The sequence below is a fragment of the Parasteatoda tepidariorum genome, chromosome 3 (assembly GCF_982258835.1).
Source record: "Parasteatoda tepidariorum strain Cologne lab strain chromosome 3, Ptep-v5.0, whole genome shotgun sequence".
NCBI lineage: Eukaryota > Metazoa > Arthropoda > Arachnida > Araneae > Theridiidae > Parasteatoda > Parasteatoda tepidariorum.
Window position 1 is genome coordinate 118,706,818 of NC_141757.1, and position 21,731 is coordinate 118,728,548.

Genomic DNA, 21,731 nt, shown 5'->3' on the forward strand with positions numbered 1-21,731 from the left:
ATCAATTAATTCGAAAATAGCGAAGAACTACTTTTCAAAGTCGGAGTATTACACTTCCTACCCTTCCCTGCAGTGCCAAGTTAAGGTGAAACGTAGTATAGAAACTTCCCGTATGAAATGCACAAACATATGTGAATCGCATTGACGGACGATCGCACATGCGATTCACAACTTCAAGAATGTTCCATTAATCGCATGTAGTAAGAATGCTCCAGTAATCGCAAATACCTTTAGAGTGATCATTTATGATGCCTTAGAGTGGTTTATTTATTTTTCTCAAAAATCGAACGACTTGATTAAAAAAATAATAAGAAAAGAAATTTAAATTGTTAAAAAAAAATTTTCAATCATAGGAAAACTAATGGAGCATTCGCACTGTATGAGATTCATATATGCATTTATATGTGGATGCGCTTCATGCATGTGCGAGCAGCTCATCTTACTAGTTTCAATATTTATTTAATTAATAATTATTAAAAAATAATTATTTAAATAAATATGTTAACGAATTGGCTGCAGTTACTTGGTGCTCTTCACAATATTGTATTAATTTAATTTGCTTTGACTAAGGATGGTTGACTGAATTTAAACAAACATGAACCTCTTAAAACCGGAACCTGCTGCCAACACGCGACCTAAACTTATTTCTCTTCATTCAGTACACTCAGAGGAGTAACACATCATTCCAACAACCTCTACTTCCTAGTCGAATTAGTACCCTACGAACAATCTGATGTTTGTGGGTTTCAAGTCTCCACTATGGATTGAACCCCAGTTTTTCACAACAACAGTTCAGTGTCTTAACCACTGAGCCATCACTATATATGTGTAATGCAAAAAATAATGGGACGTCTGCAAGTGACGTATTGTGGGTACCTCGATTCTGATTGTTTGTTGAAACGTGGCATTTGCTTACGTCAGCAACTGTTCTTTCCATTCTATTTCGAGCAGGGTAAGCCCGTCAAGTATCAGTTCCCTTAAATGACATATTCTATATTCTTTCACAAAGATTCTTTCACAAAATTTCAATTCTTTCACTATATATTTCTTACTTAACGCAAAGATAGAAACGAAGCCGTGTAGAACCTAAACTAATTATGCATCGAAGTCGCCAGGGACACAAAACAAAAACATATCATGGTTACTATAAAATATACAAACAAATAATAAATCTAAATAAAGTAAAAGACGTAGACGAGAAAGAGTTCTATTTCAACGATTTGGTGTGCGATACGGCATTGTATTTAATTAACTTCGGGTTAATTAACTTTTTAACCTGTGTGGAGAAACTTAGATCAACTTTAACATGCCCTTTTGATTAAAAGAAATCAGCTGGAACTGACGTAATAGGTAACATTTATGGGTTTTAGTGATCTTCTTCTTCTTCATGAAATGCAAGTACCAAAAATTATAAATTATCAAACATCAGTATCTGAAAATACATAATCGTTAAAAGTATTTTTTTAAAATTCTAATCTGTAATTATTTAAAAACTTTTAACAGAAGTAGTTTATTATTAAATAATTAAATAAAATTAACTCATGTCTTAGTATGGTATCATGAAATGAAATGGTATTCAACACTAATATATATTCCTCCTACGAGTATAAGATGTTTTGAAGAAAAAAGACAATTTTATAATATTTTATATATTGCTCACTTTTATTGTGTTATGTAACGCTTTTAGTCATATTTTTGATCGTTAATTTTGTTCCCTTATATTTAAATATATTTTTAAAATATGTGTTTCTAATTAATGTAGAAAAGTAAAGTTGTAATCTTTACTTTTTTTTGTAAATTTCTCTTATTACAACTTCAGAAAGAGAAACAAAATGAGAATACTAAAATAGGTAAAATTGGTTATGCATTAATTTTTAAATGTTATTTTAGCTTTGCCATCTTTCCGAAAGCTCCTATCTATGAAGTGAAAATGCTTAATGTCTGTGTATATTTTCAGTTTGCTCACTTTAGAAAATTAAAATAAAAACTGGTTATGCAAATATTTCTTTCTTCATTTGTTATTTAGTATTCATATTAGCTGAATTCAAAGCATTAAGTTTATACCAACGTTGCATGTCACATAATTTACTGCAAAATCACCACAACAGGAGTGTCATTCTGAAATATGCATAACATATTTAAAATATTTTACAATAAAATTATTTTCTTATTTCATTTCTTTTTCAATAAATAAAAATCATTAATATAAACCGGGATATATGTGATGCCATAATAGGCATTACTTATTTCCTAGCAAATAAAATTTCTCTAATTTCACACATTTAATTTTTTTAATCATCCCTAATCTAATTTTAATTAAATTAAACGAATTAATTAATTTTTATTACATTTTATAAAACGCAAATATAAATATTTTATTATCATCTTAACAATCAATGTAAAGGCTAACTTTTTAATTCAATACCAATGTAAAAATAATTAATTCACTGTCGCAGCTAAATCAAAACTTTTTTATGACTCTGTATTTCTCTTACCACAAAAACGTTTCAGTAACAGGGTTACATTAATCCTCACTGTCTTTTTCTTTTTTTTTTTTTTTTTGGCGATTAAGCTATTGCCAAATAATTTTAAAACTTAATATTAATTTCACGGAATTGGCGTTGTTTTGGGCTATTTTATTTTTCGACAAATCTTCAATTAGGGATCTCCTCCCATGTTCCTAACTGTCTGTTGGGAACATTTCAATCACTTTTTAATTTGGCTTTTGTTTACGCTGATCATGTTTTTTTTCATATCTCCCATGGCCTGTCCTTATTTATATTATTATGCAACATTTATTATTTCACTTCAAATGGATAAAAATATACTTTTAATCTTGTATCTTGAGCTCTAAAAAATAAAATTATAATAAAAGATTTATTATGATCTAATTTTTATCATCAACCGTTATTTTCAAGACCCTGGTTTCATCACAATCCTGGTTTCACAATAGTCAATTATACCATACAATTCCAACCGCACCAAATGTCGTTAATATAAGGAGTTTCCCAGAAACTCTAGCAAAAAGGCTTCTTTGAAAAAGGGAACTCTCTTAGTAGGAGGATACAATGTTGAATCAGTTAAAACAATACGCTTAGTGAGAAACACAAATATACAATTGCGAATCCAGATATAAAAAGAGAAAAATAATGATGCATTTTTAAAGTATTACTTGGTTTTTAATTTTATCAAATGTAGCACTTAATTAAGTTTTCAAGTTGAGTTTAATTAAGTTTTTTAATAAAGTGAACTACTTTATTAAAAAATGTAGGTTTTTAATTTGTAAAAAAAAATTATTCAGGTTTTTCAGTAATTTTAAAATACATTTTTAGCTTTGTGAAAAAAGAAAAGAGAAAAAAAAATTATTCATTGGGGATTATAATTTCAGTATTTAAGCTAAGAAAAAACAAAAAGGCTATCAAATTCTGACAAATCATAATTTGTAAATATAGGCGCAGCGTGAAAATTTTTTCGAGGGGGCCGGTGTTTACTTATTTATTTTCTTATTATACACATATACATATTAACATTAAAACGCAGAAAATTTTATAAATCTCCTTAAGAGTAATTTTCTGTATTTAAGAGAGAAGTTAGTACCACCAACTAAATTGGCAATGATAAGAACTTTTGTGGGCTACGACGGATTTTTTAATGAATATTGTGAAACCATAGCAAGTTTTAATTTTGTTGTCTCATTTTCTTAAAATTAAAAATACCATGACAAATTTCTGGTTTATAAGCACTTACTGTAAAAGGTTAAGATTGAGGAACAGTGCGGGGAAAAAAAGGAATACCTTGCTAACTTTTGCTTTGATGATTAGATCTTCATATTCTAACACTCAATCTTAATGATTCTAAGGGATATCCTCAAATATTTGAGGCTATCCCTTAGAACCATTAAGATGGAGAGATTGAGAACCATTATATATGATTATTAAACATTGTTTAATAATTAGTGCATTGAATTGAACTGAAAATAGAGTTTAGTGGTACAAAATCCGAAAAAGGACATGCTGCGCTAAACAATACGGTAAAACAGTTAAAAAGGCAAAGTGCATATTAAGCTTTACTTGTCGTGCAATTATAATTGATAAAATAATATGAGTAGATGGATGAAATCTGACAAAAAGTATGAATAAAATCAGATAAATGATATGAGTATGGTGCAAAAAGCAAGAAGTAAAATGGTACAAAGGTGAAAAGATGTTTACAAAAGTGTATAAAATTGTAGCTGTATTAAAATATTTATAAACGGTTAAAAATACAAACAGCAAGTAAAGACGCGAAAATGTTAGCATAATGGGAGTCACCTAACAAATCTTCAAGAATTAAAATAGAATTTCCGAAAACGGTAAAACGATGTCGTTTAAATTTAAAAGATGGACATATTATTAAAGTGTGATGAATCGAGAGAGGAACTGTATTAAAAAGGAGGGTCTCCAAACAGTAAATGGAGGTGTGTTTTCCGGGTGTGACCGATTCGAAGAAGTGTAAGCTTTACAGCGGCACTACGCAATGGAAACACTGGCAAAAGGTCCAAATTTGATTTGATGCTATGCAGTTTATTCGAGGTCCCACTATTGTTGCCATAATTATGTCACAAATTTTCGAATATGCAGATTTATGTCAGAAAAAGGTATAAATGATTAATGCTGTTGCGTGCGGCTAGCTCCATATTTATCTTAATGGGTGGGAAAACATCTACCCGATGTTTTCATAGCAGGTCCATACAAAAGGAAAACAAGTACCAAATGTTCACAAACACATTTAATAAGGAATACACAGATACAAAGATGCACGGACAATCAAATTAACAGACAAAACTCCGAGAAATCTTCACTCTGTAAAATCATAAAGTCATCTGCCCGTTCAAGGCTAACGCCTACCATATACGCATAATTCAGAGTGAAAAATCCACTCTCCACAAATGCAGAAGATATTGAAAGTTACGAAAACAGATACAAAAACGTTCTTTCTCAGAATACGTATGCCTTTTTTTGCTGATGGATTCAGATTTCAGACCCTCAAAATAAGCCGCAATGCGGAAAATATGATCTCAATAATTACGTCAGAAGAGAGGTCCAAAGGATTGGCCCCTTAGTTTTAATTTCTGCATATTTCGCCTTATCTGGAAAGTTTTATAAGCGAATTAAAAATATTTTGCGCACAACTATAAAATTCAATTATCAAAAATAATTCCATGCAAAAAAAAAAATCTTTTAGTAAATATTTATTATTTTATTAAATAACAGTGAAAAAAATTTTGAATCGTAAGTTATTCTATTTTTTACACCAATTTAAAAAATGTAATTTTATATGGCAAAATAAAGAATTTGAGCGAAATCGGACAAATAGTTCCTCAGAAAGTGAATTTTAAGAAAAAATCGCTTTTAAAATTCAATTTCTGAGGAACTATTTGACTGCTACCGTTCAAATTTTGTATTTTTCCTTACAAAATCGCATTCTTTAAAATGGAAGAAATTCTATACCTTACAATTCGACTATTAATAAAAAAATTAATAAATATAATAAATATCTACAAAAAGTTATTTTTTGCACGGAATTATCTTTGTACAAACAAAATTCGTAATTATGCAAAATTTTTAATTCTCTTAAAAAGTACTGGAGGTGTGGCGAAATATGCAAAAAGTAAAATTAACTTTGAGCTGTTGCCCTGATCAAACTATTGGGGCCATATTTCCCAGATTCCCATACATATTTTGAGTGCCTGAAATTCGAATATGTTGAAAAAAAGGTAAATTTATTTAGAAAAAGTACGTTTTTGCTTTCCTAATGTTTTGTATCGTTTTGATTTCATAATATATATCGCCAGCTCTAATTAATAAGCATATTTGTTGTATTCTGGAGCGCAGCGACATATAGGGGCGTTGCTATTTGAGACGAATGACTGCTGGCAGAAGAACACGATCATCAGTTGTCTTCAATGTACCACAGTAACTTTCATTCCCTATTGTGTCTTATTAAATTTAAAAAAGAAAAATGTTTGATATTTTTTCTTATATAAGCGAATACAAAATGGAATCGTTTTTTTAGAGAAGGAACATCCAAAAAACACCGGAAAAATATTTGTAAATGAACAGAAAAAAATAGGTATTTTCTTATTACAGTTAAAACCAAATGCCTGGGATATCGTTCTATTAAATATGATGATTTAATATTAAAGGTTTATTTAAACTTTATATTCCATATTTTCTGAATCATATTACTTCAAACATTAAAATATGCAAAAAGTATACGGAAACACATAATGTTAAAACATTTAATTTTGCAAAAAGAGTTTTTTTAGAATAATTTTTATCAAAAAATTTAAAGTTTCAATGAAAGATCATTATTTATAAACTAAAAAACCTAAAATAAAGAATACTTACGACAAAAAAAAAAAAAAAAAAAAAAAAAAAAACGATTCTAAAAATTTCTTATATTGAAGTAAAAATTTTCATGTTGTTGTTGTTCTTTTTTTTTTTTTTTTTTAAGTCTTGGAGTTCTTAATCAGCCTTAGAAAATCATTTTGTTGAGAATTATCTTCAAATTAGACAAAAATTACTTACAAGTAAATATTTTTATTATTATATAAAGCATAACGTTTACCTGCCTTATAAATCCGGAGAATTCCAAATTAAAATGTTCTCCGTTTGAAAATTTCAGTTACCCAACAGAAGTTCAAGTTACCTAACGTTTTCTTATTAAATCATCCATTTACGGAGGTATAGAATCCTTTTTTTAAAAATGTAAACACTTTAAAGTGATATCTTTTACTCACTAAGTTAACTCTCAGGAATCATATTGTTGAATGCATAAAGAAATCGCCCTTTTCTTTCACTCCGAAATAATGTATTTTATAAATTGAGAAAACCCTACTTATAAATCAATTTATAAAACTTAAACTATGGAATCTCTATGTGGCTTTCAGGAGAACTCCTCCAGACATCAGTCTCGCGTCGTGGTGGGTATTATGGTTATGAGGAATAGCCACTCGGAATAGGGGTGTGTGTAGGGTGAATACTTTTGTCATGATCTGGGTATGGGTCAGCGTGAGTCAATCGACACCTTCATTCCTCATTAGAAAATTAGAATTGCATCCCATTAGAAATGTGCTCTCGCATGTTACCATAGCAGCACTCACTCACCCCAGACCTTAGGTCTGGAGAACTTCTCCTCAAAGACGCACAATAGCTCTACATTTAAGCGGTTGGAATATAATATAGCAGTTTTAACTGTAACATGTTTATGCTAACCTACTCTATACATATTAATTTTACTATCAAAACATGATACAGAATTTGAATAATATCGGCTACAGTAATTTCTAAACAAAACTTTCAAAAGTCGTGATTTGAATTTGACATTGGCGATCGAAATGAGTTGCAGGTGGCGTAGAGCAGAACTCTCTACCTATGGCAAAACTTCGCATGCTTTCCCCATTAGCGTGTGGAGAGTCATAGAGAGTGGAAGTACGTTAATTTCTCTCCTGATTTTCATATAGATTAAAATCTTTTAAGTTGGAAAACTATATGGAATTGAAAACTACATTAAACATAGTTCTAAAGAAAATTATCACGGAAATTTTACATAATATCTTTATTAAATAAAAAGGAAAAATATTAAGAAAAGGTAAAATTTCGTAGTACATTCCTATGGATGGTGTTTTCTACACTAGGGAACGCTGCAGGCTCGGTACCGACTAAATTTCCGGGTTACTGTTTCCGTTGTATTTTAAAGCCATTTGGCATCGTTGTGTTTTGAGATTCTTGCAAACAATGTATTTGATTCAAACTAAGGTAAACAACGTTAAAAAGCACAAAAATATTATAATAAATTTAAAGTTGTTTACCTTAGTTTGTATTTTAGCACAAAGGTTGCCCACTTGTGTATTAATGTATTTGATTACTATTACTTGTGTTTACAATGATAACAGTACTTGTTTACAATGCTAAAAGATGGCGCACAGCTAAACACTAACGTAAGATGGTGCACAGCTTGCAACAAGAACCAACAGTAATAAACTTATGGAAAGAGGCCAAATCAGACTGCCAAAAAAGCGAGTTATTCAAAATCTAGCAACCATGTCACCTTTTTTAATAAAAAATAACTAGAGCAAAATTTCACTCCTAACTCCCCAAAATTACATAATAACATTAATATCTTATGAAATACGGCAGATTTGAGCTCAGAAATTATCTAATTTATTTCTTTTATTGAAAACAAAATTATCCGTTTGAAAACATCGCCTATCAGAATAACATGTAGTAAGCAGCTGCAAACTTTTTAACCGGAACTAGAGAAGGCGCCGAGCTCGAGATTGTTATTGTTTACATTTCTACTGAAAACACTATCCATACAACTGAAAAGAGGAGGAGAGGGAAGGGAGAAGGGCCAAAGGCATGAAACCGGTCTCTCCCCAGATGGCGTATTCGAGCGTTGCGATCGCCAATAACTCAAGAGCTACTTTAGCTGATTCTGCTTCTAATTTTTGATTATCTAATTTGACTTCTCTTCTATTTTAAATTTATAGAAAAATGTGTAAACCACGTAGTGACGTAGATATTCGCATAAGAGTAGAAGGAAGTGAAGGTCCTATCTTCCCGGTGGCAACAAATTTCCAAGAAATTACCCTCTTTCAGGTTTACCTTAATGAAGTGGTTTATCTCACTATTGGCGTATCTTTAGGGAGCGCAAAAATTTTAAGTTTCTTGTCCTGTCTGTGATTGGACGGATTTATTACTGTCTTACGTCAAAGTATCTTCCACACATGATTGTCATTAATGATGTAATTCCTAACTTGGAAATAGATTCGTAGATGCACAAAGATATTTTTTAGTCTTACTCAGGTCACTTAATTATGATATTGAACACAAAAAGATTATAATACTTCACCATTTATGTCTTTTCTAATCACATTAAAACATGAATTTTATTAAACATGATTTTAACATTCATATCGCTTGATTGTTATCGTTTAAAAAAAATTTGAAAATAATGTTAAAATAAATTTAGACTACCATTTAACAAACATTGAAGATGTTCGTTAATTAAGCTCTTATGAAAGCAGTTGTTTTTTAAAAAAAAGGGATAATATTTATTTCCAGGAAATATTTGCTAGGCAATAATATTATTGTTTCATTATGCTATAAAATTTAACTGCGTCAACTTCTCTCAGTAGCCGTGTGCGTGTCAAGAGTAAAAATGTAAAAACACATTATAAATTAATTAAGATTTTTAAAAATAAAAAGTGAAGGAAATAAAAAAAAACATAATTTTTAAAAGACTTAGCTCTGTAAAATACTGAAGACAAGAAACTTGATTGCACATATATTTCCAAAGATTTAAAATCCTTTTTCATCTAATTGAACAAATAAATTTCATTTATAATGTAATTCCATCAAATAAAATTTCATTCGGGGGAAAAATATACTGGAAGGACAAATGTTTGCTTTAATTTGTAAATTTTTAAGATACTTTTTATTTCCACAAGTACAGTACAGGTATTTTTTTTCTTCTTCTTTTTCCAAGGAGAAAAAAATCATATTAGTTAAAATCGTTGACTTTCTAGGAAGAAGCACTATTATATAAATGATTTAAAATGTTGTGTCCAACTTTGCCGAATCCTGATTTAGCATTAATACTACGAAGATCCCTGATACAAAAATAAATAAATAAATTTCCTCTTCAATAAATGAAACTTAGCAACTAAAAGAGCTATTAATTTAATGGACTAAGTGAAGTTTTTTTTCTTCAGAAATACGACAGTTTAAAAATAATTGAGCTTTACACATAAGTATTTCGGAAACAATTATAATTAAAACCTGTTACCACTTGCCGTCAGGCAAAGCGAGGAAGGGTTTTAGTGGTTTTCCTCTCCATGTAACGCAAATGGGAGATAATCGGCTGCTCAACAACGATTATGAAATAAAATAAAATACAAACTATGTTTAAATTGTATAATTATTTGTATTTAAAATATATTAATTTAATTTCAATTCGATGCATTTGAATAAATAAAAAACTGTGGAGCATAAAAAGCTATAATCAATGCTTAGTTCCTTTTTTTTAAAAAGGCCTTTTGTTTCTCTTATTTATATATCAATTGTTTAGTTTTATAAATTTTATTTATTTTGTAAGCAAACGAATTTTTTTTTTGATTGTTTAGTAAATTTTACATTTATTCTTTTGACAGCAAAAATTTTATTTATTCGTAGTTTAATTACATTTAAGTTACAACTAGTATATTTCATTCCCTTTATTTATGCAAATAAGAAATGTGCAACTTTCTTAAAAACTTAATTTTTTTTCATTAAGTTTGATTGCTAAAGGGGAAGAAAGACAATAAAATTTGACTTGCTTATTTATTAAGGTTGGTGGCGATAAACTCTCAAACTCTCCATGTCTTTAAAAGGCTTTAAGAGGTTTTGTATATCTTTAAATGTTTTAGCATTATCTTTAGTTTTGTGAGAAACAGTGAAAACGAGAAGGTGGTAATTTCAAATCCGTTAAAAATTACTTGACTTGATACATAAATTGGTATTTATTCAACTCATTTTAAGAGCATACTAATGCGTCCTTAATTATAATGAGAAAATGAAGTAACTGTCCTTTATAAAACAACGAGGATTCTTAAACCTTGCCAATATTTTTTAATTTACATAAAATAATAATTGTTATTGTTAATAAAATTTCCATTACAAGTACCTAACTTTTAATATGATAACTAATATTGTATTTTTTTCAAATATTTAGACTAATTACAGTGATTTAAATTAAAAATTAAATTAAACTACTTCATTTATAAAAACTTATCTATTTTTATGAAGTGAAATTATTATATAAATTAGGGGTGTACAACCAGCTGCCTGATAAACTTTAATGTGCTACTCGCAGTAGCAACTTGAACAAAATAAAAAGATTAATTAAAATTTAATTTTTTTTTTTTTTTTTTTTCTTTTTTTTGCAAAAATAAGAAAAAAAAGTCGGAAATTTATAATTGCGCATTTAGGTTTTTGACGCACCCAATCTCTATCACTGTAGTTTTTCCATTGCTTTCTTTCGGTGGTCAATGCTACGAATTTACGCATAGTTTTGAAAATCCCAATATATTTAATACGGCTATACATAATTTCAAATTTTAACTATCACTTTTGGTTCTCTTCGTGTATGCCGATTTTATTATAAATCCGATGACTTTTCGCTAGTTACTACGCGTTACCCCGTGATTTAAAAAATTCGGAAATTTTTAATACTATAGTTTCACGGCACACGAGTTATGAATCATGTATTAAAATAATAATTTTGTACGTGCTCTAATTGTGCCGATTTTGACATAAATATAAGAGGTTAAACGTTTTCTTCTTCTTCCCTTTTTGGCAGTTATTGATGTATTGTGATTTTGAATATCCCGATATCTCAACACATATTACAACTCATGAAATTTGATTCTATTTTTTTTTTAAGTAATTTAAAAAGTAATTATGTATTTTAGGAAATCGACACCTTCCCAAAGAGAATAATAATAATAAAATAAAAAAAACATGAATTAAAAAAAAACGAGATGTATAAATTTATATTAAAAGCGGATCCCTTTTGCAGAAAATCATTTCAATACACGTGCACAATTCTATAGTCTCATCTCATGAACATGTGCATGTTAACAACACATATCCAACCTATTCTTTCTCATGATCACATGGTCCCGCAGTGGACTGATCGTTAAGACACGGTTCCCAGCAGATCACCGAAGTCAAGCATCACTGGCTGCGGTCAGTGTGCTGGTGGGTGACCACTTGGATCAGTCTGCGTAGGGACCGAGGGTGTGCGGTATTGGACCTCGTTAAACTGTGCTACCGTAAAGTGCTCGACCTCGCGCGTAGGTCGTCGGGCTACAGAAGCGGGGATGCCATCCCCTCCTCAGAGGATCAAAATTGTGATGGCATGTCTTCGGATCATCCTCCGGGATGTTTTCCAGACCGTCGCTAATAGCCCATTGTGCAGCTCTAGTGCGACATAAATTAACAACAAATCATGATCACATGATTCAAAAATCACATGTCGTGACGTGATTCGTGCATTTTTAAAATCATACGTTTTGATTCTTCTCGTAATTAAGTCACACATCTTGATTCGTATTCACGAGGTTTAAAATCACACATCGCGATTCGTATTCTGGCGTTTAAAAAATCGTGCATGTTACTCTTCTCGCAAATCAAAAATCATATACTACGATTATGAGGATGGCTTGAAAAAACTCAATTTTGAGTTAGGCCGCAGATTTCAAGGTTATAATGGCATTCCAACAGAATTAGATATTTTTACCATGCCTTTCAGCGTAAATTGTGAAATAGTGAGATCGGAGTTGGAGCTTAAATTTATTGAGTTGGATATGGAGCTTAAATTTATTGAGTTGATCAATCTAGCAATCACCTGAAGCAGTTGTTTCGAAACATGCCAAAGTTTTAGTTTTACAAATCATTACCAAGGGCTAGTTTCCCAAATTTCATATCTCATGCCCTAGCCCATTGTGCAGCTCTAGTGCGACGTAAAGTAACAACAACAATATCTCATGCCCAAAAATCAGTGATATGTTTGCTTCATCATGTGAACAAGTGTTTTCAACTATGAACCTTAGAAAAAATTGATTCAGAAGTAGACTAACGGACAAGCATTTAGCCTCGTTCCTTAAAATAAGTACAACTCACTTCGAACCTCAACACAAGGAACTTTTAAAAATGAAATCACAATATTATTCACCTTATTCTTCTTTTTTAGAATTTTTTACCTAGCCCATCAAACCTTTTTCTCTCTCGATTTTTTGCCCTCGACAAAAAAAAGCTTGCCCATCCCTGTTCTAGCTTGGGGAGCAGTCTTCAAACAAAATCATTAAATTTTCATTTAATGGCTCGAAAAAGCTATCAGATGATCAAGTATATAAAATTATCACAATATTTGAAAATTTGCAGGATAACCATTAAAAGATCTTTTAAGCCATTTTCAACTTACACGGACCATTTTGTATCAATTATGATCATATGCTGGAAAATTTGCATATCCTTATATTTTAACAGTAAAAACGTGTAATCAAGATGAGTAGCGTAATGTAAATTTTAATTAGTTGTTAATATATTAATTGTAAGTAGTGTCATGTTAAAAAATTATTGCTCATAAAGAGTTGTTAACAAGTATCTTATAGTTTTTGATAAATAAGGAAAATAGTTCTTTCAAAATGAATGGTTTCTTATTTTCTCTTCTCTCTCAGTCCGTCCTCTTATAATTTATTAAAAAAAAAATGCTTCGAAGTTGGAGTTTATTCCATACTAAATGTTGAATCTTATTTCGCCCTGCAAAGGTTTTGTTTAAATTTTAATCATTTTTAGTCCTGCAAACTTTCTTTAAATTAAAGTATTTAACTTGCATTTAATTTATTAACTAGAATATTTAAAATTTAATTATATGAACAATGAAAATTTTTAACGTTAAATGAACTTTAGTATTATGTAATGTGATAAAAAAAACATGAATTTTCCCATTATCTTTCAATTTATCTAAATTTTTTTCCCTAAGTAATCAGTTTAAGGTATTTAATTTCATGCAAACATATTACTACATTGTTAACATGTTCTAAATACTTGGGCATGCGGCCCTTCAATGGTCAATCTTCTGTGAATCTGGCCCTTCACTCAAAAAGGTTGTGCATCCCTATGTAAATTATTATGTAATTATTTTCAAATCTTCAAAAAAAAAAGAGTATATAAAGAAATTTGGGGAAAGCATTGAAAAAATTATTAGAAAAAATTTCGCTGCTAGACATGCATAACATATTCAATTACCTAATAATTTTTTTCTATTTACAAAATATTTCATAAGGGTATATAATAAAAGAATTAAAAAAGATGAATGCGGAGAATTTTCCTAATTATGTCATGTTAAATTAAGTTTTACTCCAAGTAAATACAAGGCCCTACTAATATCCAAATTCCTTAATTTGCTCTCCTTTTTTTCTTCCACAAGCCCTAATTTAATATTTTTAAATTCATTGCAACTAATATTTTATGAAACTTTTTATAGGATAAAAGTACAATTATGCTTGAGAGGATTTATAATTTCCGAACTAAGATATTTCATACATTAGTTCTCAATGTTATATATAAATAAAATGGTCTAAAACGATTTTTCATGGTTAGAAAATTGGTAAGATTCCTTAATTAAAATATAAATTAATTTTTTCATCATTTCCTTGTCACCCTTTCGTAATATTAATCTTTACTATTGTAAATTGTTGTTATAATTCAGTCCATTAAAAATAGCATGCGATTTAAATATTTTGAAATTATTACTAAATGGCAAATATGTTACATTTATTTTTATAATTAGCTTTATATAAAACTATTTTCAGCCATAACTGCTATTAAGTAATCTGGCAAAAAACATTTATCTTTTGCTTACAGCTGGTACAATGGTGCACCCTAGGCAAAGGGTTAACTAATTTTAATGCAATCATTTACCATATGGGGTACCATTTAAAGCAAAAGAAAGAAATTTATAAAAAAAGAACCAATATACTAATGGAAGGACATCTCTTCATGTCTCTCAAAAATGCTCTACTCTTGATGCATGGTCTCATTCGAGGAGATAAAAGAACGAATTATTGTATCTAATATTTTTGTAAGATTAAAAAATTTTTTCTATCAATTATAATGATACTGAAAATTGAGGAATTGTTACCAAAATAAAAATTAAGAAGTCTTTGAAGAACGTTGAATTAGAACTTCAATTATTTAAGAGATTATTGCATAAATTTTTCTTTTTATTAGTGCTTAATTAAAATTTAAACAGTTTGCAAAATTGAACAGTTTTGTATACTGGAGATTCGATTGTCATTTGAATAAAACAAAACTTATTTATATATTACAGGGAAAAATTTACAAAATTAATTTCCCAACAGTGCCAAGTGTTTAAAATATATTTTCAGAAATCACTAGTTCTAATAGCTATTTGTAAAAATTAAAAAAAAAAACTAGAAACTTAAAACAAGATTTTATAGGCATGCACATTAGTTCAATAATAATCCTTTAATTACTAAGGAAACATAATCTTCAGAGAGTTATTTCTAGAATTAAAAAAAACATTCAAGACAAAAATGTTGGGTAATTTTGTTTAAATTTAATTAATTTCAGAGCATAGATTTAAATACTTTTAACTTTTGTATATATGAAACAACATTGAGCAAGGCGGCGTCATTACGATTAAAGTTTTTTGTACATAGTTATTTGTAAAGCCTTAGTCAGGTAATGAAAATGTGGCTTTCTTTTTTTTGAAACATTACTTAAAACTGTATATTAAGTTAAGTATCAATTTGATATTAGAAACTCTAAATACATAATTTATTAATATAAATAGTTTTCTTCAGTTAGAATTCTGTAAAATGATTAATAAAGTTTCGATGAGATAGAATATTAACTAAACATTTTCTCTTTTGAAAAAAAAATATGTGCAAAAAATAGTGGATTGCTTACATGATACATTATTATAAAGTTTATTAATTATGCAGTGTGAGGATTGAAAATTTATTAAAAAACATGTATATAAACACACTAACTGTTGAACAAAAACAAAACACGATAGTTTTATTATATACAGCTTAAATATGACATACAAACACATTTTAGAGACAATGTTGCCCTTTAAAAGGTAACACTGAAGTTTATAACAGGCTCTTCTTTCAAAAAATTAAATGGATTTGAATATACAGCTGATTGAACCAACTTTTATCACTTAGGACAGACAAGATGCTTAATAATGACAGGCTGCTCCAACTTTTCATCACTAGGCTAAGTAAATGCTCGTAAATTTGGCTTCTGAGGCTCTCCTCAGAATAATGAAAAGAACAAACCTGAAATTCAACTTTTAAAACATGCATGATAACAACCATTTTCCACATCACCTAAGAGCAGGGCTGTGCACTCTCTATGCTTTTTTGAAGTGAAACTTTCAAAATATTTATTTTCATTTTACTTTTGAAATTTTCTAAAATGAAAAACTTTTAACACTGTAAATACAGCCCTGTTCAAGAGGTATGGTTGCACAGATGCGTTGACCCCTTTTATTAGGTTGTTCCAAAAGCATATGTAAAAACTGATTATAAAACCACAGTGATTATGGTTTAAAATTTTTAAAATATAATATTATAAATAGAAAACCAGGAACAAGTAATAAGTACACCATAATTTAACTCAATATGGAACAACCTAACAGCATATAGCAAGGCGGGTTCCCCAAGAGGCATATATTCCTTTTGTGCCATGACCATTTAATACTTTTTCTCACTTAAATCTTTAAATTTTTTTAGATGCTATCCTAAAAGATGAAGGGAAGAAAGGTTTACATTTTATAGATATCTTATGCCTTATATTACGTTATTTTATAAAATTCTTAAACAAGAATGGCACACTTGTTCAAATTTATCAAAAAAGGTTAAATAAAGAATGTTATGGATCTTATAAAATCTTCAGACACTACAACTTATTGTTGGTTAAAATGGTCATGACACTATACAGTAGAACACCATTTATAAATCTCCTAAAACAACAATTAATAGGCAAAAACATTTATGATCATTTTTCTATACTATACCATTTAAAACTTATTATTCAAAGTTATTTAAGTTTACTGCCATATTTCTACATTTGTGATAAAAATTTTGCAACCAGGATTGTTCAACAAAATTTCTTAAAGCAATTTTTCATATTCTGTTATATTGGATCAACCATCCACAGAGCAATCATTAGAACCTGAAATTAAAGTTACCAACATTATTTATTTACAAAATACTTAAACTGATTATGAAAAACTGCTTCTACCACAGCGGTTTTAAATCTTTATAAATATAGTAGGAAAGAACCCCAGCATCATAAAAATAATATCTAAAGATAATAGTGAGTGTATTAACAAAGTAAAGTATATTCTATTTTGAAAATATAAAATAAGAGGAATGAAATTTTTTTGATTCATTAACAACTACAATTCAGAATTCGTGTTTGGCAGTTGAACGCACATCCCTGGAGTTTTTGGTGTATATACAAAAGCTGAGAATTAAATAGGGAGAAATATGGTTTCCATTGAAATGGAAGCTAAAAAAAGTATATAAAAATTGGAAAGATTGCTAGGGAATCACATTCTTTCTTAACAAATTCAGCTATTCTATTTCAATTTGAAAAGCCGAACAAAAAATACAGAAATTTTCAGGAACCTTCTCATTATCTATTTAGGATGTAACTAAAAAAATTATATATTTTTTATTCATAGAAAACCAATTTTTATTAACACAATTACTGAGATCTACTAAAAGGTAATTGGGAACTGCAGTTCTAGTCTATCAATAAATAGAATTTTTAAATTCTAAATAGGAACTATCTTTTATTAAGACACAACTCAGAAATCTAAAGTCTTAAGGACCCCTAATTTCGTAAGTCTAGAGGAATCATAGCAAATTTATGTGAAATTAGACAAGGTACTTACCAATATGTAGTACAATCACATCAAATGCACTAAACTCCTTGATATATTCTCCATTAAACCTTTAATTTTAAATCCAGGAAAGCTTTCAAGCTGCACGTTTGACCCAGTATTTACATCAGGAAGATGGGGTTTCAAATATTTCAACATTGATTCTCCAAATCATAACTAGAGCCTTCATCTAAATGAAAATTTAGGACAAAAATAATTATATATTAGAAGAAATACTCATAACATACTTATGAAACAAATACTAGATCACAGAGTATGTTAATAATTAAATTCTTCTCATTTACAAGTATTTCTTCCTCATACATTCAAATTACATAAATGTTTTTAAATATTTAATTTTACTACACTGAATTTAATTGTAGCTAATTTTAAAACATTAAATGAATGAAACAGAATTAAGAGCTTAAATAACACTTCTAAATGATTAAATTATGTATACAATATTACATGTATTATACAATAATGAGTTATAAATTACACCACATGTTTTAATAGTTAAACAGATCACATGTTTTTTGTAAGCAAATGCATGCCCCCCATCTGAACACATTTAGCTATAACATTCTGTTATAAATTATGATATCCGAAAAAACAACACAGTAGATTTATGTACCATAACATGTTGCATTAAAATCCAAAGAAAAAATTAAACTTTTGAAAATAATAAAACCCTACAACATACCATAACAGATTTGATAACATGAATCTAATGCTTGCGAAATTAAATATAATCGTGGTTTCTTTATATTTGCTATACGTTATTTATTCAACATTTACACATGCATAGAAAAAAAAAACACTTAACTACATCAATAATCGAGCGATTTTAATTTTTACAAATATAAGATTTAACACGTGATCTAATAAACAAATACATCATAAAAATTAAATATTTTTCAAATTCAAAACTTATAAATAAACTTACCATAAGAGATTTAATAGATTCTCCAAGTCTTAATTACTAAAATTAATAAAATCAATGTGTATCAATATCAAATTTTACACGTGCTACAATGAACTGCTACACAACAATGGAGCCAAAGCGCAATGCTGGGCATAAGCACTGACTGGCGACTGAAACCGCAAATAATGTCGCCACTAGAAATAAAATAGTAACCTTTTAATCATTGCCACCATATAAAACAGAGCTTCACTTCCTTTTACTCTTATGCGAATATCTACAAAAATCGTAAACCACGCGGGCTGAATCGTTGAGTATTACTATATGTTGCCATAGTATTACTACATGAGGGAAGTTTAAAATTCCTTGTCCACGGCGGCCCATTTTAAATTCATTTTGCTCTTTGAAATGTGGCTTGCGCAATAGCTCGAAGCGATGCATGAGATTTTCTCAACCAATCACATTCAACTTATCAATGCCGCCATGTTTACTAAGGCTAGTGCGTTTTGTTGGAATGTTAACTTGATGGAAATAATAAAATTATGATAACTATGAAGTAAAACAATAAATTAACTCAATTTTAATTATTACCGAGAAACATTGTGTTCTGAAATGGATAAAAGATCGCTTCACAACAAGCGTAAAAAGAACTCTTCGAGGACACATGAGCGCTCTAACCAAGTAAATCTATTTTTTTTTGTCTCACCAATCTATTATATTACTATTTGACCTCAAATTAGTTTCTTACTCGTTGTTTTAAAACATGATCCATTTTAAAGAAAGTGTTCACAGAATTGTATGTTGTGCTTTAAAATTTCCAATATTACAGTATTTTCTATGTAATCAAATTCAGGACTATTTAAAACTTCATACATGTGCTGAACTATTATGAAGAATGCACTTAATTTTTTCTTGAACATTCGATATGAATTTAAATTGTTCTAATAAGAATTAATTATAGAAATCAAAATAATTTACTCGGCATTAAGTCATATTAAGGGATCGGTTTCAGCTCCGTAAATTGCCAAAAATATAACTGTAGCTTATTTTGGTTAATTTCGCAGTCTCATTTTTTTTATAATTGTGAATTTTTTTTTTAAAGAATGTTTAAAAAAGTATTATTTACCGGGAAAAAAAATCATTTTAATGTCTAAAAATTTTCAGTCATTCCCTACCTTTAATATTGTAGGAAAAGATAACCCAATTTAAAATTTACTTAGTTGCTAAGTATTTATATCATTTCTGGTTTACGAATTTTATACTTTACATATTTTATTCACATTTACCTGTATGAATACTTGACTTGTAAAAAGAAAATAAGGATATAATAATCATTTGTTTGTAAGTGAGAGTGAAAGGCTTGCACAAAATGTAAGTTTGTTTCCAAATAAGATCTTTCCTGTATAAAAGTTTTAAATCTTAATTTGTAAGCAGTAAATAAAATTTGACATGCGTTAGACATTTGCATTAAGCGCCTAGTATGCCTCTATTCAGGTGTGTTTGCTTGTTCTAGTTGTAAACAAAAAACTACCAAGTAAAAGTGAAAGGTTTGATTTAACCCAAGAAATATCTGGTTCATTGTTAAAACTAATTGCAAAATAATTTTTTTTTTGCTTAAGTTTTTTTTTTCTTTTAAATTTAATTTACCTTATTTTTTTTAAAAGGTAGGTTTTTATGTGACAATTTTAGAATATAATGACAAATTAATTTCAAAGTAAATTCAACTACCCATGACAATTAAGGTTTTTGGTTTGATATTTGTACAATATATAGTAATGAACAAACAATTTCCTTGAAATAAATTAATCTAAGAATGATATTTTATTTAATCATTATATGTATAAAATTTGTAATGTCCTATAAAATGAAATAAGTTTTTTTTTTGTCTGCTCTAAAATGTTATTAAAAAATCTTTACATCCTTTGCAATTCAATCAAAATTCTAAAAAACTTGAATTAAAACTTGACCTGATGTAATTAACAGTTGAAAGATTAACTTTTAAATTTCTGACATACTTGATAATTGATTCAAAATACATTTCATGTTTTTTCTATAATTTTATACAACATTTGTAAGAAACTTACGATGCTTTTATTTTAATCATGATCATATTTTCTACACTCAAAATTTCTGCTCTTTTAATTATTAAAGTAGAAACTATTCCTGGCATTTTAGACTTGAACAAAACCATCTTTTGTGGTTCTGGATTGTTTTCAATCTATTTTCTTTAAGATGAAATTGTAATATTTGCTGCAATTATAATGTTATAATCAATGATATTTAAATATTTAAAGTACATTATATATTGTCTAAATACTAATTCAAAAATATGATCTAAAGTCTGAGAGGATTTGTATAATTAGGTATTTAATATTATTTAAGAAAATTTTTTATTTTTTAAAATAGGATGAAAGTAAATTAACTTCAAAGATTATTTAATGTGTGGGATTGACAAATCTCTCATGCTAGGTTGCTGGGCGGCTGGAAAAATTGCCCTGATGACTAGTTTTTTCAATATATATATTATTAAACTATCTATTATAAGCAGAGGGAATATTTGGGAAGTAAAGTTTAAATTTTTTTTTGTTCCAGAAAAATTCAATCAATGGATATATTTTAATGTTATAAAATCACAATTCTAGAAGTCTGCTCCTAAAATTTAACAACTTTTGTCAGTCTTTGTTTATAATTCAAAAATGTAAATTATGTTGTTTAGCGGTAAAATATTAGTTTATTGTTGCACAGAATAAAATAAGAATCTCTTGTACTCTTTTAAATTTATTTTTGTTCATTTAAGGAAGATAAAAAGTAAGAAAGACTTAATGTTTTTTAACTGTAAAATAATAAATATAAAAAATGTTTTTTATTTATTCAGAATTAAATGTTAATATCATTGTTAATATTATTAATTTGTTAAGGTTGGAATAATTAAATAGATTTATAATGGTCTCTCATATCGGATGTATAACGGTCCATACCAACTTGAAAGCTTTTTTTCTACAATTTCAGGGTTGGGTTTTTGACGTCAAAAAGTGGTTTTTGACATGACAAGGGTATAATACTGGTTTAAACCGTCAAAAACCCGTCAAAAATGTCAAAAACTAAAGTTTGCCAAAAAAAATATATAAACTTCAAAACTACCAACAGTTGCCATGCATTATATTGAAATTTAATTATACTATAGGTAATCAACAGGTTTTAAAATATTTTTTAATTAAAATTAAGGTAAAATAACAGATTTAAAATCTCAGAAATTTATATTCAAATGCATGTGCAGAAAAATTTTGCACAAAATTTT

The 21,731-nt window shown here is 28.5% G+C and overlaps 1 protein-coding gene and 1 long non-coding RNA gene across 6 annotated transcripts in view; one reads left to right on the forward strand and one right to left on the reverse strand.

Annotated features, from left to right (window-relative positions):
* Positions 1–16,618: 16,618 nt before the first annotated feature.
* Positions 16,619–17,690, reverse strand: LOC147814227 (uncharacterized). Its single transcript, XR_015432717.1, has 2 exons — positions 17,524–17,690; positions 16,619–16,796 (listed from the first exon to the last, which is right to left on the reverse strand). It is a non-coding gene; the product is annotated as an uncharacterized LOC147814227 (long non-coding RNA).
* A 1,177-nt stretch (positions 17,691–18,867) lies between these two features.
* The window catches only part of LOC107449794 (uncharacterized), a 65,147-nt gene continuing 62,283 nt past the window's right edge, over positions 18,868–21,731 (forward strand). For all 5 annotated transcript variants that reach the window (XM_016065455.5, XM_016065467.5, XM_016065459.5 and 2 more), the window contains exon 1: positions 18,868–19,114. In XM_016065455.5, the coding sequence (XP_015920941.2) occupies positions 19,046–19,114 (69 nt within the window). In that variant the 5' untranslated portion in view covers positions 18,868–19,045. The remainder of the gene's footprint in view (positions 19,115–21,731) is intronic.